The 27,693-nt window shown below is 43.6% G+C and overlaps 1 protein-coding gene across 1 annotated transcript in view; it reads left to right on the top strand.

The window, feature by feature from the left end:
* The first annotated feature begins 905 nt into the window (after nt 1-905).
* Nucleotides 906-27,693, top strand: part of LOC116046332 (cyclic nucleotide-gated cation channel beta-3-like) — a 30,799-nt gene continuing 4,011 nt past the window's right edge. Inside the window, exons 1-13 of the mRNA XM_035999604.1 lie at nt 906-1,063; nt 5,466-5,613; nt 6,094-6,163; nt 16,188-16,345; nt 16,448-16,747; nt 17,416-17,624; nt 17,773-17,823; nt 18,802-18,888; nt 19,009-19,073; nt 19,649-19,771; nt 20,602-20,743; nt 20,856-21,015; nt 21,180-21,277. Of these exons, the coding sequence (XP_035855497.1) occupies nt 971-1,063; nt 5,466-5,613; nt 6,094-6,163; nt 16,188-16,345; nt 16,448-16,747; nt 17,416-17,624; nt 17,773-17,823; nt 18,802-18,888; nt 19,009-19,073; nt 19,649-19,771; nt 20,602-20,743; nt 20,856-21,015; nt 21,180-21,277 (1,704 nt within the window). The 5' untranslated portion in view covers nt 906-970. The remainder of the gene's footprint in view (nt 1,064-5,465; nt 5,614-6,093; nt 6,164-16,187; nt 16,346-16,447; nt 16,748-17,415; nt 17,625-17,772; nt 17,824-18,801; nt 18,889-19,008; nt 19,074-19,648; nt 19,772-20,601; nt 20,744-20,855; nt 21,016-21,179; nt 21,278-27,693) is intronic.

Below are 27,693 nucleotides of genomic sequence, written 5' to 3'. Positions count from 1 at the left end.
GAACCTTATGAATGAGTGATGAAAAATAAACTTCATACCCGAAAACCTGTTGTGTTGGTTCACTAACGTGAAATAAATGCACATTTCCAGATGGCAAACATTTATTGGGGCTGTCCTGCTTCTACTCTCTGGGAAGTTTGGATGGGTGGAAATAAGCCGCATCACCAGGCTCCCTCCCGTTTGTGGGAAACATATATGCGGGTTCCAGGGATTTATCACACATAGTACGTCACGTTAACCTGCCACCCTTAGATGCAGTGTCTTATCATTTACACTCATAAATAATCTAGTAGATTGTTGCCTGGCTCGGCATATACTGTAGGTGGGATATATCTGAAATCCTTTTCTTTTTCTCTGTCCAGGACATTCCTATTTTCTTCACTCTTCAGAATTCCTCCCATGTTGTTAGTTACATAATCTTGAAGGTTGTCCATAGAGAGGTAAGTGCCTGCACTGCCTGCTGTGTGTGAATATATACAATGATGTGCTGTACACTCCCTTTTAACCCCCTTTACTTATTGGTGGGAAGCAAATGGGTGAACCTGAAGCACAAAAATGCAGAGCCATCACTGCTTTAATTGATTTAATTTAACTTAAATTAATTATTTTTAAATGTATTTCCCCTTCTACCTACTTTGACTGACAGTAGTTAATTTTTTCATTTGATAATTGATTATTAAGTAGACACACTTATTGCTAATACATGATAAAGTTATTAGGCCCTGTAAATGGTCTTTGGACTGGAGTCAACACTGCAAGAGGACAGTTGCCTTGCCTGGCAGTGATTGGTGGCTGTGATAGCTGATCTGGTGTTGACTGCAGCAGAAAAGGGAGTGTCCAAAGGGAATTAATGGATCTAAGAAATGTAATTGCGAGAAAGAGGACTACAGAGTGTCCTGGATCTGAGAACCACATTGGACAGCATCTTCAGGAGGAGAAGTGGATGGTGTAACCCACACAGACTACCGCCATGTTCAACAGGTTGAAACAAATGATGGGGGCTCCTGAGCCTCCCCTTGCCCAACCTGCTACCCCACCTTCCACCCCAACTCCACCAGCTAAGGTAAGGCCCATCCTCTTTCTGATATCTTCAATATAAAACACCTGCTGGACCAGAAAGGTATTTTGTAATTTCTTTACCTTTATGTTTGTAATATTAGCACATTTTACTTTCTTATTTTTGGTGTAAGGGTCATTTGTATTAGCCGCTCCTTAAACAGCTACCATTTAAACCAAACGTTAAATTGATTAAGTTCTGTGCTCGCTACCTGCTCGTCACACTCAGATCAGTGAAAGCCTCTGAAGCAGCTTGGCACTGATGAAGAGCAGTCACTGCAGCTTCAGCAGGGAGGGTGAGCCTGCATGGGTGGATTTACTGTTTTTTTCGGGGGAAACTGGGTCAGCAATAATTTTCCTGAAATTGAGCTGTCCCTTTCCTTAATACTGTGGATGAATTACAAGTGTAGTTGTGTGCACAACTTAATCATTAGCAAATATTAAATTTGAAGCCTGGTTTTGTTGCAGTAGCATTTAGCACTTTGACATTTTCAGATCTACAGTATGCTCGATGCATGAACTTACATGTCTTACAGCTGAAGGTCGGGCTGGGTCCTATTTGTCTCAAGTATTTGTTAATGACATTGTTAAAGCTTTAGATAAAAAAATATTTTTGTTAGGGCTGTCAAAATAACGCGTTAATTTCGATTAATTAATCTGAGAAAAAATAACGAGTTAAAAAAAATAACGCAGATTCACGCAGATTAATCCATTCCATATTGACGTTTGACCCGGAGCCGTTCTAGCCACCATTCGACTGTAAAAGGAAGGAGGGAGACGAGAATGCGCTGCCTGGATCATTAACTGGAACATTTACTTGTAAAAATCTTTTTCCTGCCAACCCTGGCTACCGAAATCTGGTGCCACTGATATGTCTGCACTTCTCTCTGGTGCTCTGAAGATGATACAGGCAACACAAACACCGCTGCATGTGACGCTAGTTAACACTATACTCGACAGCAGCTAACGTTAGCCTACTGCTAGCTAGTAGCTGGATTAAACACGGTTACAATGCTGACAGCTAACGCTGAACGGTGTAAAGTGTGACTGTGTTTTACTGTAGAGGACTGTGACTCAACAGCGGGATGTAACAATCTGCAGCTGCCGTCGGAAAAACAACACAGACGGTGCGTTCACTGAAACTGGTAAACTACAGCTTCGTGGTGCATTTGAAGTTATTGTAAATGTCCTTGGTGGTTGTTTTTGTCGTTCAACAGCAATTTACTAGTGAAATAAGTTATTGTTATTGTTATACATTATTATTAAATCATTTAATTTTGACCATATGGCCTTAGCAATAAACAAGCCGTTCTTTAAATGTCACCAACTGTTGTTTAGTACCCTTTGTTTTCTTTTCTTTTTTTACTTTCTTAAAAAGTATCGGTTCAGGCACCGTTAATTATGTATGCGATTCATTTCGATTAATTAATCACAGAGTCTGTAATTAATTAGATACATTTTTTTAATCGATTGACAGCCCTAATTTTTGTTGATCTTTTTAAAGCACTTGATAACGTAGATCAGGGGTCATCAACTACATTTTTCCAAGGGCCAGAATTTTTCTAAGCAGACACTCTGGGGGCCAGACTTTCAAATAAAGAAAATAAAATGAATTTATACCTAATACGCCTATTCTTGTTCGAAATGTTCACTTTCTTGCTGAATTAATGCTATATATATATATATATTTTTTTTTTTTTTATACATGTATTAGTGTGAGCAAACTCAAAAAAACATGGAAACTCCATAATGATAACTGGCTCTTTAAGTAGAAAAAGATCTCAGACTAGGAGGCAGTTCACTGAGAAGTGATGGTTAAAGTCTGTGATTAGGAAACATGGTTGTAGTATGCAGCGTCCTGATTGGTGGAAAGTGCTTGCAGAAAGAAACGGCTGTTGTCAGGTAAGAATGTCACTGTCAAAGAGGCTGAAGCGAAAAGTTGACGTGGAAAAGCCCAGCTTTAATGATGAATGGACAGATAAGCAGGCTATGCATTCCTCATATATGCCTAATTTGCAATGAAACAATGTTGTTGCAAAATAATACAACCATCATCATCAAGAATGAAGAACGCAAACATAATGGTCGCGTCATTCATGTGCATATTAAGTAGCCACATGTATATGTTTTGGTCTTAATACATCCATAGGTTTACTGCTCCAGCGGAGAGGATGGTTCGTTCAGCCAGCAGTTAAGTTCATAAGAATTAGTCCAAATTTCAAGATTCCCGGCAAACTAAGAAACAGTTAGACTAAAAACCGACAGCTTTTGCTTTAGCTTGTTTGTAAAAATTCTCTATTTGCAGAGTAGAGCTGTGTTTGCGTAAAACAGCGCGGTGGACAAGAGTGGACTGAGCAGACAGAGCAGATTGAAATATGCTTTCTACAAGTTCATGCCGGTCTACACAGGTGAGTGCATTGATAAGTATTGACTTTTTACTCACAAAGGTTTTATTGTAGCCTACTTACAGTAACGAGACTAGTGTGACTTCATCTGCCCCAGCGGCCATTGGTTATCCTTTTTGTATCGTTTCCCAGTCAGATACAGCGTGTTTTAACGCACACACATCTTGGCTCAGCTGTGTGTGGAGCGCAGGCATCGCTGTACAGAATCCCGGCATGTGAATAGAGATGCAAATACAGGGGGCTGGGTTTGTGCTCTACCTGTGTAATGTTACCTGCTGTAAATGCTAAATAACAGAACGCATTTTTTCCTCTTTACATTTTCTGAATTTGTGATTATTCTGTTGACGATGGCTGCCATAGATCATTGCCTGCTCCTGCAGAGATTACAAAATATTGGATTTGATATGAATGCATGCGGTTGGTATCAGAGAAACAAAAATCAGTTAAATTGGGAAGTTTTTATCAGTAACAAAAGGAGTTCCACAGGGTTAAATTTTAGGTCCAGTTCTTTTCACTATGTATATCAACAATATTATTTCATCTTTGACAAACTGTTATTGCCATCTGTACACAGATGACACAGTGCTGTATTATGTTGCTGATTCTGTTCATCTAGCAGTTAAAAAACTTACGCCGTTCCTTTAACATTCTGCAAGACGTTCCTAAAGACCTATGATTTTTACTAAACACTGATAAAGTTAATGCTTTTTGCCAGAGCTGTACACTATACTGACTTTAATATTTCTACTACGAACAGACTTAAGATCGATAGTCACAAAATATAAATAAATCGACATCTGGATTGATGAAAAGCTCTCATTCAAATGTCACATCGATAATCTTGTGTGCAGTATCAGACAAGAGGTTGGCATTTCTACAGTAATAATTTTGTTGGAAAAAGGTTGTTGTTAGTTTTCTTTAAGTGTTTGACTACGGTAATGTGATTTACATGCATCCCCTACAACTCTTTCAGTAAGTCTCTTGACCCAGTCTATGACTCTGCCTTAAGATTTATAGCCACCCATATCTATGGTACACATCATTGTATTTTATATGACAGAGTTGGGTAGTCTTCTTTCCAAGAGAGACGTGTAACTCACTGGTGCAGTGGTGGAAGAAGTATTCAAATCTTTTCCTTAATTAAAAGTACTAATATCACACTGTAAAAATACTCTGTTACAAGTAAAAGTCCTGCATTGAAAATGTTACTTAAGTAAAGGTATGCAAGTATCATCAGGAAAATGTACTTAAAGTATTAAAAGTAAAAGTACTCAATGCAGAAAAGTCCTCACATTTTCGAAACTGAAAACGATCCAAACAGTTCTGTGTTTAATGGTCTAATCATTTCAGCTGGTTACTGTTGGGTAGTTTAATTTATAATAAAACATCGTATTTCATAAACTACATGTGTTTTGTGTGCAAAAAGTTCCATTTGTAAAGTAACTAGTAACTAAAGCTGTAGAAGTAGAAAATGGCATGAAAAGAAATGACTCAAGTAAAGTACAAGTACCTCAAATTTGTACTTAAGTACAGTACTTGAGTAAATGTACTTAGTTACGTTGCACCACTGCACTGGTGTCTCTTTATCTATAAGGCCCTTGCTGGAAAACTACCATATTACCTTGGAATTGCTTTGTCACTCAGGGACCTTATCAGACTGGCTTTTACTTCATGTTCCACAAGCTCGGTCTGAACTTGAGAAATCTACTTTTAATTTTAGTGCACCTGACTCCTGGAACAAAATACAGCACCTCCTTAAAATCAATTCACTTGTACCTTTTGGACATTTCAGAAATCTGATTTTGTATTTTCTTTTACATCTTATCCTATTTTATCTATGAAATAATTTCCCAAAGTTTTAATAGCTTTCTAGTATTTGTATGATGTTTTTTTTCTCTTCTGTTCTTTTTTTGTCTTTGTAATTGATTCGATGTCACTGTATATTAGGGTTGCGCCTCAATCATCTCTCGAGTAAAGGTTGAACGAATGTATTGTTATATACAGGAAGAAAAGCCCCCTGAAAAGAAGGATGAAAAAGAGCAGCAAAAGAAAGAAGAAAAGAAAGAGGAAGAAAAGAAAGAAGAGGAAAAGAAAGAGGACAAAAATGAAGAGAAGAAAGAAGAAGAGCCCAAGAAGGAAGAGCCAAAACCAGGTGAGAAATAAATGCACAGGAACTTAGATATCTTGCAGTGACATAGGTGCATGAAGTACAACTTGTTCATATGTTTAGGAAGGTACTGTGATACACTCTGCTCGGGGTTGCTTAGATTTTTATCTCCCTGCTAAGAAGTCATGGCTTTTAGTTTTTCCACATTTGTGAATGAGTGCTTTTCAGCAGGTGTTCTTTTCCAATTATCGCATGAACTTCTATTACAAATTATGACTTTTCAATGGCATTTTACACTTTAAATGGGAATCTGTACTCCACTTCGTACAGGACACACTTCATGCAGATTCTGGAGCCAAGATTTCCCTTACATATCTCATTTTTACAGATTAAAAGCTGCAGTAAGTGCAAAGGAGGGTCTATTACAGTAATGCCAATGATTATGTGTGTGATTTAGTCATGTCCTTTAGTGTGTTTGTTTTTACTTTTTAGAAACTGACTGAGTGCTGCTGTATTTTTTCCCAGCTCCAGCTCCTGCCCCAGCTGCTGCTGCGGCCCCAGCTGCTGCTCCGGCCAATCCAGAGGGGGCTAATGGGTAAGAATGCACCATATACTGTGGTTTTTTTTTTTTTTGTCCCATTGTAATGTTATGTATTGTCCCATTGTTTGTTGTCTGTGGGGTCTGAAACTGTGTCATGGATGCCCTGCACTTTTTAACTGCGCAACAAATTTACTTTTATTTAGTGAAGGTCTTGGGCCTCAATGGACCAGACCCGGGCAGCAGACACTGGCTCTGGGGACGTGGAACGTCACCTCTCTGTGGGGGAAGGAGCCGGAACTGGTGCGGGAGGTGGAGCGCTACCGGTTAGATCTGGTGGGGCTTACCTTTACGCACAGTCTCGGTTCTGGAACCATACTCCTGGATAGGGGTTGGACTCTTTTCTTCTCCAGAGTTTCCCAGGGTGTGAGGCGCCAGGCGGGTGTGGGGATACTCACAAGCCCCCGGCTGAGCGCCGCTACGTTGGAGTTTACCCCGGTGGACGAGAGGGTCGCCTCCCTATGCCTGCGGGTTGTGGGGGGGGGAAATTCTGACTGTTGTTTGTGCATATGCACCAAACAAGAGTTCGGAGTATTCGGCCTTCTTGGAGACCTTGAATGGAGTCCTGCATGGGGCTCCAGTGGGAGACTCCATAGTCCTGCTGGGGGACTTCAACGCGCACGTGGGCAATGATGGAGACACATGGAGAGGCGTGATTGGGAGGAACGGCCTCCCTGATCTAAACCAGAGTGGTTGTTTGTTGTTGGACTTCTGTGCTAGTCATGTATTGTCTATAACGAACACCATGTTCGAACATAGGGATGCTCATAAGTGTACGTGGTACCAGAGCACCCTAGGCCAAAGGTCAATGATCGATTTTATAATCGTTTCATCTGATCTGAGGCCGTATGTTTTGGACACTCGGGTGAAGAGAGGGGCGGAGCTGTCAACCGATCACCATCTTGTGGTGAGTTAGGTCAGGGGGTGGGGGAAGACTCTGGACAGACCTGGTAAGCCCAAACGGGTAGTGCGGGTAAATTGGGAACGTCTGGAGGAGGCCCCTGTCCGACAGACTTTCAACTCACACCTCCGGCGGAGCTTTTCGTGCATCCCTGTGGAGGCTGGGGGCATTGAACCTGAGTGCACAATGTTCAAAGTTTCCATTGCTGAAGCTGCGGCGAGGAGCTGTGGTCTTAGGGTCTTAGGTGCCTCAAGGGGCGGTAACCCACGAACACCGTGGTGGACACCGGTGGTCAGGAAAGCCGTCCGACTGAAGAAGGAGTCTTTCCGGGATATGTTATCCCAGAGGACTCCGGAGGCAGTTGCAAGGTACCAAAGGGCTGCTGCCTCTGCCGTGAAAGAGGCAAAGCAGCGGGTGTGGGAGAAGTTTGGAGAAGACATGGAGAAGGACTTTCGGTCGGCACCAAGATGCTTCTGGAAAACCGTTCGCCACCTCAGGAGGGGGAAGCAGGGAACCATCCAAGCTGTGTACAGTAAGGATGGGATGCTGTTGACCTCAACTGAGGAGGTAATAGGGCGGTGGAAGGAGCACTTTGAGGAACTCCTGAATCCGACTAATACGCCCTCTATGTTAGAGGCAGACCTGGAGGATGATGGGGGATTGTTGTCAATTTCCCAGGCGGAAGTCACTGATGTAGTCAAACAACTCCCTATGTGGCAAAGCCACTCGGATTGATGAGATCCGTCCAGAAATGCTCAAGGCTCTGGGTGTGGAGGGGCTGTCTTGGTTGACACGCCTCTTCAACATTGCGTGGAAGTCTGGGACAGTGCCAAAGGAGTGGCAGACCGGGGTGGTGGTCCCCCTTTTCAAAAAGGGGGACCAGAGGGTGTGTGCCAATTATAGGGGTATCACACTTCTCAGCCTCCCCGGTAAAGTCTACTCCAAGGTGCTGGAAAGGAGGGTTCGGCCGATAGTCGAACCACAGATTGAAGAGGAACAATGCGGATTCCGTCCTGGTCATGGAACAATGGACCAGATCTTTACTCTCGCAAGGATCCTGGAGGGAGCCTGGGAGTATGCCCAACTGGTCTACGTGTATTTCGTGGATTTGAAGAAGGCGTATGACTGGGTCCCCCGGGAGATACTGTGGGAGGTGCTGCGGGAGTATGGGGTGAGGGGGTCTCTTCTCAGGGCCATCCAATCTCTGTACGACCAAAGCGAGAGCTGTGTCCGGGTTCTCGGCAGTAAGTCAGACTCGTTTCAGGTGAGGGTTGGCCTCCACCAGGGCTGCGCTTTGTCACCAATCCTGTTTGTAATATTTATGGACAGGATATCAAGGCGTAGTCGGGGTGGAGAGGGGTTGCAGTCCGGTGGGCTGAGGATCTCATCGCTGCTCTTTGCAGATGATGTGGTCCTGATGGCATCATCGGCCTGTGACCTTCAGCACTCACTGGATCGGTTCGCAGCTGAGTGTGAAGGAGCTGGGATGAGGATCAGCACCTTTAAATCTGAGGCCATGGTTCTCAGCAGGAAACCGATGGAGTGCCGTCTCCAGGTAGGGAATGAGTCCTTACCCCAAGTGAAGGAGTTCAAATACCTTGGGGTCTTGTTCGCGAGTGAGGGGACAATGGAGTGGGAGATTAGTCGGAGAATCGGCGCAGCGGGTGCGGTATTACATTCAATTTATCGCACTGTTGTGACGAAAAGAGAGCTGAGCCAGAAGGCAAAGCTCTCGACCTACTGGTCAGTTTTCGTTCCTACCCTCACCTATGGTCATGAAGGCTGGGTCATGACCGAAAGAACGAGATCCAGGGTACAAGCGGCCGAAATGGGTTTCCTCAGGAGGGTGGCTGTCGTCTCCCTTAGAGATAGGGTGAGAAGCTCAGTCATCCGTGAGGAGCTCGGAGTAGAGCCACTGCTCCTTTGCGTCGAAAGGAGCCAGTTGAGGTGATTTGGGCATCTGGTAAGGATGCCCCCTGGGCGCCTCCCTAGGGAGGTGTTCCAGGCACATCCAGCTGGGTGGAGGCCTCAGGGAAGACCCAGAACTAGGTGGAGGGATTATATCTCCAACCTGGCCTGGGAACGCCTCGGGATCCCCCAGTCGGAGCTGGTTAATGTGGCTCGGGAAAGGGAAATTTGGCGTCCCCTGCTGGAGCTGCTCCCCCCGCGACCCAACACCGGATAAGCGGACGAAGATGGATGGATGGATGGAGATTCAGATTTTTTTGAGATGCAATTTTTTGTTTTTTGAAGTCACAATCCTATATTTAATTTTAATGTTGCCTTTAATTAGCCACCCTACTCATTTATATTAAGTCTACCTGTGCAGATGTGTAAAGGAAGTGTTTCAGAGCTTCTGAAAGTGGGCACAAGTCCTTACAGTGTGGTACTTTGTGTCTGTTTGAGCGGATATTACAGAGAATGGGCAAGAGGAAGACAGAGAGAGGTGTTGCTGATTGTTGATAAAAAATGCCCGTGCTGAACATTTCTGCTTTGGGACGACCTGGTGAACAAATCACTCATACCTGCAGAAATGTTAGTGCACTTGTGATGCCTTAAATAGTAATGCTGTGATGCTGTATGAAGAGGAATCCGCCGACACTGTTCTTGATTATAAAAAGGTTTATTACAAGCAAAGATTCAGCATAAATTTTACAAACTCCTGCAGAGAGCTTGGAAAACGACCAACCCAAACCTCAAAATTTGCCGCTCTGCCTTTTCTTTGTGTGCACAACGTATATATCCTATGCATTGTATCAACATAGGACGTGATATTTGTAAGTATACCATTGGACCAGATAACTGACCAAACAATGCCTGTTATCTGGCACAACTCCAAAAAAGGTATCTTCTGTCTTGGGGGGACCTCTGCTCATGTTAACAATTTCCAGATGTTCTCAGTGAATGTAGGGTAAAGTTCATGCATCCTCCTTATACCAACTCTTAAGTCAAAGTGTATAGAATGTTATAGAATGTCAATATACCACATTTCCCCCCTTCGAGACTTAATAAAGTCTCGAAAAACAAGAAGAGTAGGAATAACATTTCTCATTATAACATGTTCCTTATAATATAACTTTTGGAGTGTATACAAATTTATAGAGTGTAACAAAATTTAATTTATGGAGTGCGAGAGCGAAAAAACCATCTGGCAGCTTCCTTTCCAAATAGCCATCAATCAATCAAGATGGGAAAACTCTCTCGCGGCCCCTCTGCCCTAGGCGACCACCTCAGTACTCCAGATCAATTAGAAACTACATCTTTATCAATTTGTATAGCTATAGTTTAAGCAAATACATGGGACAACCTCAGAAAATAGAATAAAATCAAAACAATGTCCAAATTCAGGCAGGTCGACCCTTCGGAGCTGAAAAAGGACTTCCATTTCCTGCCTAGAATCCATTTCCCTAAGCGTCAAAAAAAGAAAAACATCTGAGGTCTCCATATATTCACTCCATGACAAAAAACATAATTCTTCAAACAATTGATGCAAGAACATGACACAAATTATGTATTACTCTGCAAACACGTATATATATCAGACAAACACAGGAATGTAGTCCACTACATTGCAGCTTCTCAGCAATGTTGATGTGGTGAAATCTGAACAGATCCACACCGTCCTGGTTCAGAGTTCTCCTAGTTCCTTCATATTGTCCATATTTGTATCTGAATCTCCCTCTGCACATTACCCCATATGCTCTGGAAGAAAAGAAAACACTGACCAGTATCGTTTGCAAAACAACACATGAGAAGACACTAAATACCCCTACAAAATCCAAAGAAATGTGAAAAAAGCATACAGTAAACCAAACCCTTATCTATAAACAAAATTTCCAATTCCCTCTTTGCCGACCATTGATAGTTAGCAACAAAAGTTATGTCATTTCTGAAAAAAAAATAACTCTTATCCTGATGCATCAATCACACCTTCAACAAATTAAATCAAACAAATCATAAACATCCCTTTTTAACACGTCTTGGTGTAGCCAATTGGGGATTAGAGAAGACCAAATTTATTTTAGGAGCCAATCATTTTGTAGCATGTAATTACTCGCTTTTTACAAAGTACCACACAAAGTCTCTCTTCACTGTTTGGTTACCAGATAGTGGGTGTAATAAATCTCCTCATGTCCAACTCTGTCAACCTCATCTATGTGACATTCCTGTTTAAATTCGACACAAGACAAACCAAGTCTGCTTGCTAATGTAATATGCAGAACAATCGTTCCTCTCCATTAAATTGTCCTGTAATTATTTTCTTCTAACCCTACATACTCCAATAACACCACTGCACTTATGCATCCATCCATCCATCTTCGTCCGCTTATCCGGTAACGGGTCGCGGGGGTAGCAGCTCCAGCAGGGGACCCCAAACTTCCCTTTCCCGAGCCACATTAACCAACTCCGACTGGGGGATCCCGAGGCGTTCCCAGGCCAGGTTGGAGATATAATCCCTCCACCTAGTCCTGGGTCTTCCCCGAGGCCTCCTCCCAGCTGGACGTGCCTGGAACACCTCCCTAGGGAGGCGCCCAGGGGGCATCCTTACCAGATGCCCGAACCACCTCAACTGGCTCCTTTCGACGCGAAGGAGCAGCGGCTCTACTCCGAGCTCCTCACGGATGACTGAGCTTCTCACCCTATCTCTAAGGGAGACGCCAGCCACCCTCCTGAGGAAACCCATTTCGGCCGCTTGTACCCTGGATCTCGTTCTTTCGGTCATGACCCAGCTTTCATGACCATAGGTGAGGGTAGGAACGAAAACTGACCGGTAGATCGAGAGCTTTGCCTTCTGGCTCAGCTCTCTTTTCGTCACAACGGTGCGATAAATTGAATGTAATACCGCACCCGCTGCGCCGATTCTCCGACCAATCTCCTGCTCCATTGTCCCCTCACTTGCAAACAAGACCCCAAGGTACTTGAACTCCTTCACTTGGGGTAAGGACTCATTCCCTACCTGGAGAAAGCACTCCATCGGTTTCCTGCTGAGAACCATGGTCTCCGATTTAGAGGTGCTGATCCTCATCCCAGCCGCTTCACACTCGGCTGCGAACCGATCCAGTGAGTGCTGAAGGTCACAGGCCGATGATGCCATCAGGACCACATCATCCGCAAAAAGCAGCGATGAGATCCCCAGCTCACCGAACTGCAACCCCTCTCCACCCCGACTACGCCTCGATATCCTGTCCATAAATACTACAAACAGGATTGGTGACAAAGCGCAGCCCTGGCGGAGGCCAACCCTCACCTGAAACGAGTCCGACTTACTGCCGAGAACCCGGACACAGCTCTCGCTTTGGTCGTACAGAGATTGGATGGCCCTGAGAAGGGACCCCCTCACCCCATACTCCCGCAGCACCTCCCACAGTATCTCCCGGGGGACCCGGTCATACGCCTTCTCCAGATCCACAAAACACATGTAGACCGGTTGGGCATACTCCCAGGCTCCCTCCAGGATCCTTGCAAGAGTAAAGACCTGGTCCGTTGTTCCACGACCAGGACGGAATCCGCATTGTTCCTCTTCAACCTGAGGTTCGACTATCGACCGAACCCTCCTTTCCAGCACCTTGGAGTAGACTTTACCGGGGAGGCTGAGAAGTGTGATACCCCTGTAATTGGCACACACCCTCTGGTCCCCCTTTTTGAAAAGGGGAACCACCACCCCGGTCTGCCACTCCTTAGGCACCGTCCCCGACTTCCACGCAATGTTGAAGAGGCACTTATGCAGAATAGTGAAATTCAAATCAGGTTTCTAAACCTCTATATAATAACAAAAGATGCTTATCCATCATTGGGCTATAATAACTGATTTCCATTCGTAAATCTATACTTAGAGAGAAATCATGAACAGATGACTGGTACACTATAAACAACAAATTAACCAATGCAAACAACTTTTCATTTGACTAAAATATATCTGTGATTGGGACTTAATGTCAGGCTATTTAGCTTATAATCACACAATTGTTCTAAGCTTATTTTATTTAAGAACAGCACTCTCAATCTGCTGTTTGTAACAACTTTACATCAATCCAATTCAAATTCATACATGAGATCACTTCCAAAAAATTATCTGGGCAACACTCAAATAATAGAAACATGTTCAAAAGTTGCCTATGTCATTGGACCACAAAAATAAAACAGTGAAATGTTCTTTTAACATTTCCCGACACACCAACCAAAGTACCATATTTGTCACTAGTCTTGTTAGAAGCTGTCACAGGAAAGTCATTACAAATTTAACAGAATATATTTCACCAGGTACTGACAAAATGTAAGGTTTTCATACCAAGTTGCTTAATTTAGATGCATGTCTCAACCCTTCACATAGGTGTGTTCACATAGGAGTAACTCTATTTTAAAAGTAGAAATAATTACTTCTTTAGAGTAATTGTATTTTCAAATTGTGTGTTTGTCGGTGCATTACCTCCTTTTTATGTGTTGGTGCGTCAATGCATCAATGCGTCAATGCGTCGATGCGTCGATGCGTCAGAGCAAATCCGGTCTCTCTCACTCCTCCCTCTTTCTCTGGTCAGTCTGCTGATGTCAACGCTCATCTGTGCAGATCTGTACCAACTTGTGACTGTCCTTGTCTTTGACAATTGTTGGATCTCTTTCCGGCCCTGATGACACCAGCTGACACCCCCTCTCAGATCTTCTAGGTATCTCTAGAATCCTGATTCCAGGCTCCTGTATCCTCCTCTGTAATTTCCTCTGGAGTTTCTTCCTGGTCTATTACACTCACGGGCAAAGTGTCCATCCTGTCCACAATTAAAACACGCTTGTGGAGATTGCATAGAGTATGAATCAAATCTTCTTCCTCTTCCTCTGCCTAAGCTTCCTCGTCCTCTTCCTCTCCAGTTCTGTATCTGTCCAAAAACTGGCTGTGGATATAAAACAACTGGCTTGACTGGAATTGTGGCGGTAATTGTTGATTTGGTGAGCATTGATTCTGCATAACCAAAACCTGCTTCTTGTCCTTCTTATTCTCCACCAGCTGCATTCGATTGAGTTTTCTGAGAGTTTCTCGGTCCTGTTCTTTCACTTTCTGGGATCCTTTTTTCAGCAATTTGTCCCTCTGTATCTTCAGCTTCTCCAAGTATGACACACATGATTGAATTGACTCGCCGTTTCTTCACAGGAATCGGATTCATTCATTCTGTTTTCCACCTTCACAAATGTCACTCATTTCCTTGGCACAATGCAATAACCACATGTGACAGCGGAGAACTTTAGCAAAATCAAAAACCTTATAGAATTATCAAATTTTGAATTATTTTATTCAAAGTAAAATCATTTTAGATGCCTCGCCACTCAAAACAAGTGGTCCAACATTTTAAAATGGCAGAGGTGACAATCCTGAAGCCCATCAATCAGTCCTCTCATCTCTTTCTTTCAATAGAGGTATAGAGGCTGGAATTTTCTTAATCCAGGGTGATCAATCACTGATATGAGTTCCAGCAAATCACCTATGCCAGCTATTAATCTCTCTTTTTCCTTTTTCTTTCAGGCCTGAGCCTTATTTATCCTACTTTTATCCTCAAATCTTTCTCCCAATTTTTCTTTTCATGCTTCAGAAGCAAGCATAATTAAGGCTTCCTAATTAGAAGGACATTTTAAATTCTTGATTATAAAAAGGTTTATTACAAGCAAAGATTCAGCATCAATTTTACAAACTCCTGCAGAGAGCTTGGAGAACGACCAACCCAAACCTCAAAATTTGCCGCTCTGCCTTTTCTTTGTGTGCACAACGTATATATCCTATGCATTGTATCAACATAGGACGTGATATTTGTAAGTATACCATTGGACCAGATAACTGACCAATCAATGCCTGTTATCTGGCACAACTCCAAAAAAGGTATCTTCTGTCTTGGGGGGACCTCTGCTCATGTTAACAATTTCCAGATGTTCTCAGTGAATGTAGGGTAAAGTTCATGCATCCTCCTTATACCAACTCTTAAGTCAAAGTGTATAGAATGTTATAGAATGTCAATATACCACACTTGTTACTTGCTAAGTTGTGATACCCACTATGGAAAATCGTTCAGGTCTGTTGTGTCGTCTCTGGCATGAGATCACAGAGAAGAGGATATTTTTGATGGAACATTTAAAAGATCCATCAAGAAATTATGTGTTTTTATATTAGTATTATTTTTTCATTGTAGTACAACATGTGAGGCTAGATGAGACTAACAGTAATTAGTAGCTATACACATAAACGTGACTGGACTAAGAATACCTTGACCCTGGATCTTGAGCTCTGTCCATTTCAGGAACTCCTCTTGCCTCACGTTTCCAGGTATCAGAGTATCAGCTTCAGTACAGCACAGTAAACAATACGAGTTGTGTCAGTTTACAGTGATTTATCGGACTTTGCAGCACCAGCATTAACATAATTGCCAAGCTTTAGGCATAGCTGTTGCTAATATCTGCCATTTAAATCTAGATTTGTTATTTTTACTTTCCAAACATACATTAACGATGTTTAACTGATAGTGCAGATAGACAATTTACTCTGAGTGGCTTCACCTCCATGGTTTCTGCTTTCCTCACAATAAGAACAGTGGGCATACTGTATGTTAGCTGCAGTAACAGCAGCCATGATCACACTGTGACTTGCAGCCTGTGACTCCTAAAGTAGGAAAGGAGATTAGGAGCTTAGTGGTATTTGTGACTGAGAATGATCAGGGAGGGCGTTCACGTCCAAGTGGGAATTAGTTTCAAAGATTTAGTTTGTTGCAAATTATTTATACAATATACAATGACGTTTTTGGTGGAAATGAACAATAGCTGAATTAGAGAGATAATAGCATGGATAGTCTTATCTCTCTGAGGTTCAGATTAAAGTGGGAAAGAAATCCAACCTGTTTGCAGAGCTAATATAGCTCAAATAGGGTTATGCATCCGTCTGCCTTTTCTTCTATCTCAGCAGATTAATAGTGACAATGATAACATTAACTACATTGCTACACTTGCAACATTCTCCCATTCATTGTGAATCTCCCTGCTTACCACTAAATATTATTCTCCAGTTCAGCCCCTCACTTTCCTCCTCTCTGATTTAATGTTACCTGTTCTATTCCTTCATTCCCCTTTCTTTTTGCTTACTGTTTTCAGTGAAGAGGCCCCTCCTTCTCCTCCACCTGTTGTCTACTTCCGTTACACAGATGACACACTCAGAAATATGATTAAGAATTTAAGGGAGCAGACAGAGATGCTAAGAGAGAAAGCCATAGACCCTTACGCCACTTCGCCAGAAATCTCCCCACCTGTCAGTAAGTATGGACATGTACAAACCAACATGCAGACAGAAAACAAGCACACAAACATGGTCAAAGCGTTCATTTAACTCTCCGTCACTCTTTTTGCCTGCTCAGCACCTATTCTGAGGAAGGAGGACTACATCAGAATGAAGGAAGAGGAACGAATAGCAAAAGAAGAAGCGGATAAAAAGAAGGCAGAAGAGGCAGCCAAAAAGGCAGAGGAGAAGAAGAAAAAGGACGAGGAGAAACAGGAGAAGGCTGAGATAAAAGAAATGGAGGAGAGGCTTGCGGCGGATGCCAGGAGGAAGATGAAGAAGATCTTCCCAGGCTTGATTTACCTCTGCATGGACTTTGCCACTAGTCCAATCGAAAACAAGATGGATACCATCGTGGGAAACACCATAGATGGTTTAGGTGAGGTGCACACAGGGAACAGAACAGCTGAGATAAAATGAAGACCCAATATATACTGTCCTTGCAAATAGCTGCTTATCTTCAAAGCTTGACAGTTAACTCCAAAAGTCCTCCAAAAAAACACAAGATATAACTTTTCTGGAGTATGACAAATAAACTTGACTTCCCTTAATGTTTTCTACTGTAAAACTGTAACAAAGGACAAAAGACAAACATAAATGAGAATAATCCAATACAGACACCAAAAGTATTAAGACAGACCACAACTAATAGCAACAGAAAATGCTGAGTTATACAGTAGTGCTAACCACCAACTTAAAGCCATGCTAGCTATCAATTAAGTCATTCTACATTAGAAAACGCCAATAAAACAAAGATACAACAAGTATAATTCCTTTTGACATCCTTAAAGTACTTTATTTATTAAATACTAACTATTAGTTTCCAAGTCAACAATGTAGAAAGAAAAATTGTAGCAGGAGAAAACAGTAATGGCTCTACCCGATTTAATCTGATCTGAATCTAAAACTGAAACTAAAACTACTACTGCTTTTGTACACAAAATTAGGTTGAAAAATGTAACTTTTTAAAAAAAAATTTACTTCAGAGAGGGCAGAACACAATAATATCTAAACTACTTGTGTCTGTGTATGTCTGTCTCTCTCCAGATCGTCGGTATATTACCTGGTTGGCCGTGGTAGCGGTGGCATTTAACTACAACATTTGGTTTTGCACTGCCCGGATGGTCTTTCCTTACCATAATGATGTTGTCAACCCCTACTGGATAACTTGTGACATTCTCAGTGACCTAGTGAATGTTATTGACATCATCATTTGGCAGCCCCGAATACAGTTTGTCAAAGGCGGAGACATTATTGTAAGTCACAAGGCATTATGAAGCATCACTGTTAGTGTGAACTGTGTCTAATCTGTATCTGTGATTGTTGGCTATTAGTGGCTTTAAGTGTTCTATGCATATTCTTAAACCCTGCTGAGCTGTAATACTGTGTGTAATTCTCCTGCAGAAAGACCGAGCGGTATGTAAGGAACATTATCGGAAATCACATCGATTTATGGTAAGACTAATGATATGTCCAGTGGTGGAAAGTAACTAAGTACATTTACTCAAATACCATATTTAAATACAGTTTTGAGGAACTTGTACTTAAAGCTACATTGTGTAAGAATTCCTCCCATCTAGCGGTGAAATTGTATATGACAACCAACTGAATATTACTTTCTAGCCCCTCCTATTCCAATCACATTTTAACTCCTACGGTGGCCGAACCCGAAATTAGCTCTTACTATCTCCATTGTTTACACGCAGCTGTTCTAGCCACTCCAATATTAACTCTGGTCTTGTTGCTTTGCCTGTCGCGTTGACATTTTAATTCTCTTTTTCGCTACCCTGCCAAGTAAACTCCCCCTGGCATTCGTCACGGTGCGGGTTGCCACTGAGTGTAAAAGGGCGTAAGGCGCAAGTATGTCCGTCTTTGGCTAATGTATTTTAAAGATGGAGGCGCAACATGCGGGCCGTCATTAGAGCGAATCGCCTGTATGTATTCTGAATGATTCTAAATGGCAGATTCTACGCTTACGAGAATACTTTAATTAGTTGGTGGAAGTAATTACACATGAATGAGCACATATTTGTGAAAGCACAAAGAGTTTTTTTTTTTTTTGCTAAGAATCAACTCAGAAAATTACACAATGTAGGTTTTAAGTATTTTCATTGTATGCCTGTTTATACTAGTCTGGCCCTACCAGGATGCCTAAAATTTCCTTTGGGATGAATAAAGTATCTATCTATCTATCTATCTATCTATTAATACCTCTGATAACACTTCTGTACTTTTTAAGTACAATTATGAATGAAGGAGCAATTGGAGTATTTGTACATTGTTGTACTGGTAATTTAAAAATAAATCTTGTACTTCTTCCACTATTGTGTATGTCCCAGCTAAATAAATCTTCTCACTGTAACCTCAGAGGTACAGAAGTAGTGTAACCTGTTGTGAAACATAACCAAGTCTTTATTCAATTCCTCTTTTTAGACTGATATGATCAGCATCATCCCCTTTGACCTTCTCTGCCTGTACTCTGGATTCTCCTCCATATACCGATTAAACCGCTTCATCAGGGTATGCAGCCTACTGATTGTTTTTACTGTTGATGGAAATGAAGAAAATTAGATTTGTGTTTTAATATGCTTCATATATCCTGTCCAGTCCCTCACTAGTTTGTTTCCTTGTGTGTTCTAGGTTGATAACTTCTTTGAGTTCAGCGATCGACTTGAGAGTATCATGGCCAAGGCCTACATCTGGAGGTAAATGGAGGTAGCATGTGAATGTGCCGGCCGGCTGGCCAGTAGTTATCTGTCCCTGAGTCTAGGGGGCGGAGCTTCTGGAGTGTGTGTGTGTGTGTGTGTGTGTGTGTGGGGGGGGGGGGGCGTTGGCTGTTCAGTTCAAATGTCAACAATCTTTGCGCAGCATCGCTTGCTGCACCTTACTCACCACCTAACTGTACTGCAGAGTTGTAGAGTCTGTAAGCAGAAAAAAGATGCCTGTTGACTGTCGACAGTTTCTAAACCATTTACTTTTCTAACTGCTTGTCATTTAGTCTTTGTAACTAAATTGTTTGTATAACAGATATCCACCTGACACTTCTGCTCACACTCCAAACATCTTATATTGTACTGAATTCTAATATTACTTTAATTTGTTCCGTTATGCGCCCCCTCTGCTGTGTTCACAGCCTGTCTAGATGCTGTTATTCATTTACTTTATAGTTTTTTCCCACTACTGTATCTTGACAATATTTGCAACTAACATGACCCTTATTCCACACACACATCAGTTTAGTTCCAACTAATCGTTTTATTTCGCTCTCTTTCTGATGCAGAGTGATTCGCACCACAGGTTACCTGCTCTACGTACTCCATATCAACGCCTGTGCGTTCTATGTTGCCTCTATGTACCAGGGTATTGCAACGACCATTTGGGTGTATGATGGAAAGGGCAACGCGTAAGTACTTATTGCTTTGTCTCTTGTTTGTGATTATAGATGTTAGCGTTGTTTTGGAAGCTCTCTGTGGGGCGGAAACATGAAAGCTAATCCTTCATCGTGTCTGTCCACGGTGCTGAATATTTCAAGCAGTCTCTCTATAGTATATAACTCCCTATTTAGTGCTCAGTTTACTGTCTGACATCTTATTTGAGTGTCCAAAGTATGAGTGCAAATTTTATGCTCTTTAAAGTGTCTTCAAAAATCCCCACAGTGGAATGAAAAAGTTAGTGTTGCATATAGTTTCTGCCAACAGTCATCTATTGCAATATGTACATTTTGGACCTTTGTAAGTATTACACTGAATTCAAGGAGGCATTCCCAGACAACAAGGAGTTTCCTGTGTTGTTGAAGATAGCAAAATTTAGCATAAAGGCATTAATAGTGTCTTTTTACCTAGAGCTGCAAAGATTAATCGATTAGTTGTCAACTATAAAAAGAATGGCCAACTATTTTTAAAATCCATTAATCGGTTTGAGGAATTGTTTTATGAAAAAAAGTCAGAATTCTCTGATTTCCAGCTTCTTAAATGTGAATATTTTCTAGTTTCTTCACTCATCTACGGCAGCAAACTGAATATCTTTGAGTTGTGAACAAAACAAGACATTTGATGACGTCATCTTGCACTTTGGAAAACACTTATTGACATTTTTCACCATTTTCTGACATTTTATACACTAATCGAGAAATCGAGAAAATACTCGACAAATTGTCAACAATGAAAATAATCATTAGTTGCAGCCCTATTTTTAATCAAAATGAAATGAGCTTGTACCCTGTCCTTTCCATAGGTACCTGCGTTGTTACTACTTTGCAGTCCGCAGTCTGATCAACATCGGAGGTCTTCCAGAGCCTACAACCGTCTTTGAGATTACCTTTCAGTTGTTAAACTTTTTCATTGGCGTCTTTGTGTTCTCCAGTTTGATTGGACAGGTAGGTAGGAGGAAGATTTTTAGACGGAAGTTTTATTCAAAGCTTGTCTTGACAATGTTATATATTGTAATTCAACACTCTCCCTGTCCATCTGTCTTCCTCTCTCTCTCAGATGAGAGACGTCATAGGAGCAGCAACAGCAGGTGAAACATATTTCCGGGCATCGATGGATGGCTGTGTTGACTACATGAACACCTACTCGATCCCAAGGGAAGTCCAGAACAGAATCCGGACCTGGTTCAACTACACCTGGGCAGCTCAGGGCATGCTGGGTGAGTCCCAGAAAACCTTCATACCTCAAATGTATCCTTATCAGAATGAAAAACCCGATGAGACACTAAAACTCTCCGACTAATATTGAAATGACAAAGCAAATTTTCTAGAGATGTTAACTTACTGTATGTTGAGATATGATAATGATCCATGTCCTCTCCAGATGAGTCCGAGCTGCTGGATAAGTTGCCTCTGGTGATGAGAACTGCCATCGCTGTTGACATCAACCTATCCACCTTTCAGAAGATTGCACTGTTCCAGGTGACTCACCAATCACTGTCTCCTCCTACAATTTGAGACAATTAAATTGTGTTTTGGAAAATGTGATACACATCTAGAGTCATTGTAAGAATTATCAGCAGGATGTATATGTATATCTGTAACAGCTGTAGGCCGGCTCCTCATCTACAATGGGTCTCCGGTTAGAGAGTAGGGCTGAACGATTTTTGAAAATAATCTAATTGCGTTTTTTTTCCCAGATATTGCGATTGCGATTCGATTATTTTTTTAAGCTCTTTGTCTTCTGTATTATTCAACAAAGAATAATAATATAATAATTTATAGTATATTACACACAATTACACACTAGACAGTTAAATAAGTAAAAATATAGTATATATCTATATACACACACACACACACACGTGTAATTTTTTACAGTGCACAGAGAGGAGCTGCCTCCAGCCCCACCCCCTCGTGAAGTTGCGTGCTGCCATGTGCACACGATAGAGAGGCTATCGTTGCGTTAGCTAGTTGCTGGTGTTCTTGCCATGGGATTAACTGTACTAATAAAACTGTTGAAACACCGCGGCCACGCTGCTGTGAAAGCTCCCCGAACATCATTTATCAGTCTGATTGTTACCCCTCTCAGTGGCAGCTCCTCCACTCCATATCTTTATAACGGAGCAAACCGCTAATCAGAGCTAATCGCTGCCAACCGAGCCTTGAGTTCTGTGTGCCTGTATCCATTAACTGCATGTATGGACTCAAGCCCAAATAAAACCCTTCATTTTATTAAAATGGCTGTAAAAGTTTTAAACTACAACTCAGAGTTGTTTGAATGACAGAAATCAGCTCAAGGTACGGCATACCGTTAGCGTGCTAGTTGATGCTTTCTCTGCGGAGTGCAGACTGATTTGCTCTCGCGAGTCATGTGACCAAATCGATGTACGTATGGTATCTGAAACAATAATCAGAGTAGAAAATAATAGTGAGTCAATATGACAGTAAAATGAATGCATGTCATATATGTCAAATGAATAGAAAATTGTCACATTAGCATCAACTATCTCAATATACTACACTCAAAGATTAGCAGCTCACAGCGTTAGCATTAGCGCGTTAGCATTAGCTTAACAAACTTACATGTGCTCATTCACGCATACAATGTTCATTCCTTGGCTGTACCAAGTGGAATAACTCACTACGGAATATCAACGCAGTGGTAAAGGACCCCAGTCCTTACTTAGCTGTACGATACTGCCACCTAGTGGGAATAGTGGGAATTCAGTACAGTCGCTCCCGTAATAGCAGGGCTATTATGTAAAGTCCATGAATTCCCTCCTCCATAACTCCGTTGGTCAGTTGTCATCATCCGGGATTCCTGGCAATTGAACGTGCAACTGGGCGATGATAAATACGGCCATTGATTTTGACCTCGGCTGATCTAACACATCCATCAGCGCTGGTGTGGACTTTGACCACTCTGCCCACAGGCCAGGAGGCCCGCGGTAACTGGGGGTCCACTATCATTACTACAGTCCCAAGTGTAAGATTGTCGGTGGGCTGCTGCCATTTCTGACGGACCTGAAGATGTGGTAAGTAGCTCCTGATGAATTGTGACCAGAAGTGATCTGCCATCACTTGGCTATGCTGCCACCGTTTTCTTGTGACAATGGTGGGAGCATATGATACTTGTGGCAAAGAGGCGTCCCGCCGCCCCATTAGCAGCATATTTGGCGTCACAGGGTCTGGATCTGCTGCGTCAGCTGACACATATCCCAACAGTTTAGAGTTAAGCATTCCTTCCACCTCGATCAGCAGTGTCAGGAGGACTTCCTCAGGAAGAGCTTCGGTCCCCATGACAACCTGTAGAGCAGTTTTAGTGGAACGAATTTCCCGCTCCCATATGCCCCCAAAGTGAGGGGCCCCAGGTGGGTTAAACTAGAACGTGATCTGATGCTTAGCTAGACCTTCACGTACCTGAGGCTCAATGGCAGCGAAGGTCTCTTTCAGTTCTCTTTCTGCACCTCTGAAATTTGTCCCTTGGTCGGACAGAATCTCAGACGGGGTGCCGCGACGGGCGATGAAACGTCTAAGGGCTAGCAAAAAGGCATCAGAATCAATGCTGTTGATCAGATCCAGGTGTATGCACTTCGTTGTCAGGCACTTGAAGATTAGCCCCCAGCGTTTCTCATGGCGCCGACCAACCTTTACGGTGTAAGGTCCGAAGCAATCCACTCCTGTGGAGAAGAACGGTGGTTGGAAAAGCCGCAGGCATGCCGGTGGAAAGTCTGCCATAACTGGCACTGCTGGCTTGCCTCTCCATCTTTGGCAGTCCACACATGTCCTCTGGTATTGCTTGATTGCCTGTCGACCCCAGAGAACCCAGTATTGGCACCGCAGTTCGGCAAATACCCGTTCGGGCCCTGGATGCAGCAGCTTTATGTCAAATGCTTTAATGAGGAGACGTGTCATTTGGTGATTACAGTCCAGGATAATAGGATGGATATCCTCCACGCTAGTTTGGTTGACATGCCGTAGGCATCCTCCCACTCTCATTAGCCCAGTATGAGCATCCATCTCTGGTGCCAGCATTTTCAATCAACTGTGTGATGATACTGGTTTGTTGGCTTTGAGTGCTTTCATCTCTTCTGGGAAGCTGTCAGCCTGGCATGATTGCAAGAGGTGGAGTTCTGCCTCCCGCAGCTCATACTTCTGTGCATTGGCATTTGTTCCCGCCGCCCCGTTTAAAGCCTGCTGTGTGGCCTTTACCAATTCTGACCAGTCTGTAAACTGGGTGACATCTGGGGTTGGCAGCGACGGAGCTGACTGAGTTAGCCCACAGAAGACATCCCTTCTCAGCTCATCTGGAACCTCTGACTCTCGTATGCTTAGTGGAGCTGGCCATTGCTCTACTGGGCCCCAGAGGAATGCAGGTCCATGGATCCAGCGGTTTGGGACTGTGAGCTCAGCCAGCATTTTGCCTCTGGTGACATCATCTGCCGGGTTGTTAGCTGAATCAACATATCTCCAATCACAAGGGTTAGTTAACTCCTGTATCTCTGTGACTCTGGTGCTGACGAAAACCTTGAAGCGACAGGAGTCGGATTTCAGCCAGGACAAGACTGTCGTTGAATCAGTCCAGAGATGGGTGTTCTTAAGTGGTAACGTGAGCTCCTTGTGCAGGAGGGAAGCTAGTTGGGCCCCGGTTAACGTTGCACAGAGTTCAAGTCGTGGTATTGATAATTGCCGTTTTGGAGCAACACGTGAGCGAGCCATCACGAAAGCGACATGAACCTTGCCTGCACTCACCATCACCAAGTAGGCCACAGATCCATGAGCCTGCTCAGATGCATCACAGAAAACATGTAAATTGAGTGTCTGATGGGTCGAACTGTCGTGGTGCGTACCGCCGAGCCACCAGACGTGTAGCAGCTGCAACAGTGGAAAGGCTCCGGAGACAGTTGTCGACGTAGAATGACTCTTCTAGAGCCTGCACAACGTCCTCATTTCCAGCTGCATGATCCTTCACATGCTTTTGAAGGGCGAAGGTAGCACAACAGGGGCTGCTAGTTGTGCTGAACGGCAGGACTTTCCACTGGTAGACGTCTGGGGGATCATTCTGTCTTAGGTTCCTCCAGGCGAAACACACCAGGGGTTGGTCCTCGGGTATCAGGCGCACCTGGTGGAACATCGCCTTAATGTCGCCGCTCACTGCCACAGAGTGCTCTCTGAACCTCAAGAGCACCCCAAGCAGTGACGGACTAAGAGCTGGACCTGGAGTGAGTTGGTCATTGAGGGATAGTCCCTGATAAGTGAAGGAGCAATTAAACAGAAGCCTGTGTTTTCCGTTGTGTTCAACCAAGTGATGTGGAATAAACCACGACTCGCGTGTCTGGGCAACCTCCTCTCGACTGAGCTTTTGGACGCTCCCTGCATCAATGAGCTTCTTTATCTCTGCCTCATAGATGAGAGCTTTGGTCGGGTCGCCTGCTAGTCTCCTTTCCGTACGTCACAGAATCGGCATCACATCGTCAACATGTGCTCTCAGTAGAGGTGCATTTTTGATACGTAGCAATGGTGTAGCATATCTCAAAGTGTCGCCATCCTTCACACAAATTGTGCGCTCCTCCAAGAGATTAACAGCCTCTTGGTCCTGACGTGACCGTGTTGCCATTTTCTCGCTTTGACCCCTTGATGTGAGCAATGTCCTGTCTTATTGTTCTCAGGGCCATGGACTCAAGTTCTCCCGCAAGCCCAAGATGGTGTGTCGCCTCTGTGAGAATGATGGTACGTTCGGCGCCATCATCGAAAATTGCATAAGTATGCAATGATTTCTTTCCATTACTCACAATGACGGGAACGACCTTCAGATAGACACCTGCAACTTGTTTGATAGGGATAAGTGATGCTCCCTCCACTGGGGTGATGAGGTAGACACCTGAACTTGGCTTAGCGATAACGTGCAGTACATGAAGGTGAATCTCCTGACATTCACTGCATGGCTTCTTTAGTGTACATGTGCCAGGCTCATGGCCGGTGCGACCACACTTACGACATCTTCTACCCTCTGTAATCCACGTCTCTATCTGATCTGCTGTCCGGGTCACAATCGTCAGGCATTGCGAAAGATAGTGGTCGTTACTCTTACAGAAGAGGCAGACTCTCTGTCTGTATTTCTTTGTTTTCAGCGTTGGGGGTGTTGATACCGTAAGCGGTATAGGCTCGGCCTGAGATGTGTCACTACCATGGTAGATAGTCACTGGCTGAGTCCTTTGCTTTAGTGAAGCTGCATTCTTGTCCTATTAACGGCTTCTCGGTTTGGTTTCGTTGACACAATTTGGATGACAGCCGTTGAGCTTCAGCCTTCACCTTCAACCACCCTGCAAGGTCTCTGAGATTGTAAGGATTAAGGCCCTGTGTTCGCAGTTGACCCCGTACTTGCAGATGCTCTATAAAGCTGTCCCTCAGATTTCTTGGGAGCTTACTGAGGAGCCTATCCACATGGCCTGTTGACGTCAACTCCAGTCCATTTGGGCCCTCTAGAGAGGTGAGCATCCCTACCAACAAGTCAACACGTAGGGCGAAACTTTGGAAGGCTTTGAAGTCCCCTTCTTTGACTTCAGATGAATTCAAGATTGCAGCAATTTCCCCTTGAGCGATGAGGCTGTCCATATTCCTGCTGTAGGGCCTGCATTGCTGCAGTGTAGGGTTGAGCATGATGGCGGCAAGCCTGTGCAATTAGACGGGCTTCTTCCAGCACCAGCTGCTCCATTAGAACCCTATACTTGTAATGTTCTGACAGCTCAGCATGTGGGTTCAGGAGATGATCCAATGCCATTTTCAGATCTGTAAACTCCCTTTCACTGTCGTTCGTTAACTTCGGAAGTGTTGGTACTGGAACAGGCTGCATAGGCAGAGGAGGTGCAGTAGTGAATGACTGTAACATTGGCTGCGAAACTGTTGAGCCTGGTTGCATGTGTGCTGTGGCATATTGAGGAGGATAAGACAGATGATAGGAAGGCTGCAACGGCTGAGTAACTGCCTGAGCTGGGGGATAGGACGGCGCTAATCCACTGGCTACATTGTGTGGTAGGGTGTATGGTGCTGATGACCATGTAGGTCGTAGCTGACTAACCTGCTGTGCAGCTGCTGTTGGTGCGCCGTAGTTTAGATGTGTAGTGGCTGACGCTGGTAGGAAGCCTGGCTGTGTAGGTACTGCCCATCCTGACTGATGAACTGTAGGTGCAACAACTACTGGCATCGACCGTGTTAACACTGAAGATGTAGGGGCAGGTTGTAGTATTTGGTATGCCGGTATTGTAGTCGAAGGCAGCTGGAGATTTTGACTAATTATGGGCATCTGTTGTATGATGGGCTGTGACCAACTGGTGTATGTTGTCTGTGGGACATATTGAGAGCCACCTGCTGCTGGAGCTAAAGCCTGAGGTGATGTATAGCTCGTCTGTGACACTAGTGGATACGCCGGAGACAGTGTGGACACAGGTGGCCCTGGCCGCAATGCAGAAGGTGGGACATAATCCCAAGCAATATTACTCACTGGCGTTGATCCGGGAATATTGGCAGGTGTGTGGGAGCAATGCGGAAGTGCGTGGAATTTGATAGAGCCAACAGATAGGGAGGTGTCCTCCTCTGAATCCGCTTCACTTCTGTGCTGCCCTTCATCTGGTTGGAAATGCTGAAGTCCTAAACCTCCACTCAGCTAACTAGAGAGAGCTGACAGTTCTGCTTTGCCTACTACATCCTGTGGTCTCTGATCCAATCTCATCTGGTGCCCGAGCAATGCTGGTAACTGGTCACCTATCAGAGAGTATGCTGGTTCTCTGTTTGATGACCGCAGTTCTGGAGTGCTGGCACTAAGAGGTTTAGACCTGACCAAGGCTTGAGGTAGGTTCACCTGATAATCTTGCAGATGCGCGGGAAGATGTCTGCTC

This window comes from Sander lucioperca, chromosome 1, assembly GCF_008315115.2.
Source record: "Sander lucioperca isolate FBNREF2018 chromosome 1, SLUC_FBN_1.2, whole genome shotgun sequence".
NCBI lineage: Eukaryota > Metazoa > Chordata > Actinopteri > Perciformes > Percidae > Sander > Sander lucioperca.
The sequence above is the reverse complement of the archived record's forward strand: the minus strand, read 5'-3'. Positions and strand labels throughout refer to the sequence as shown.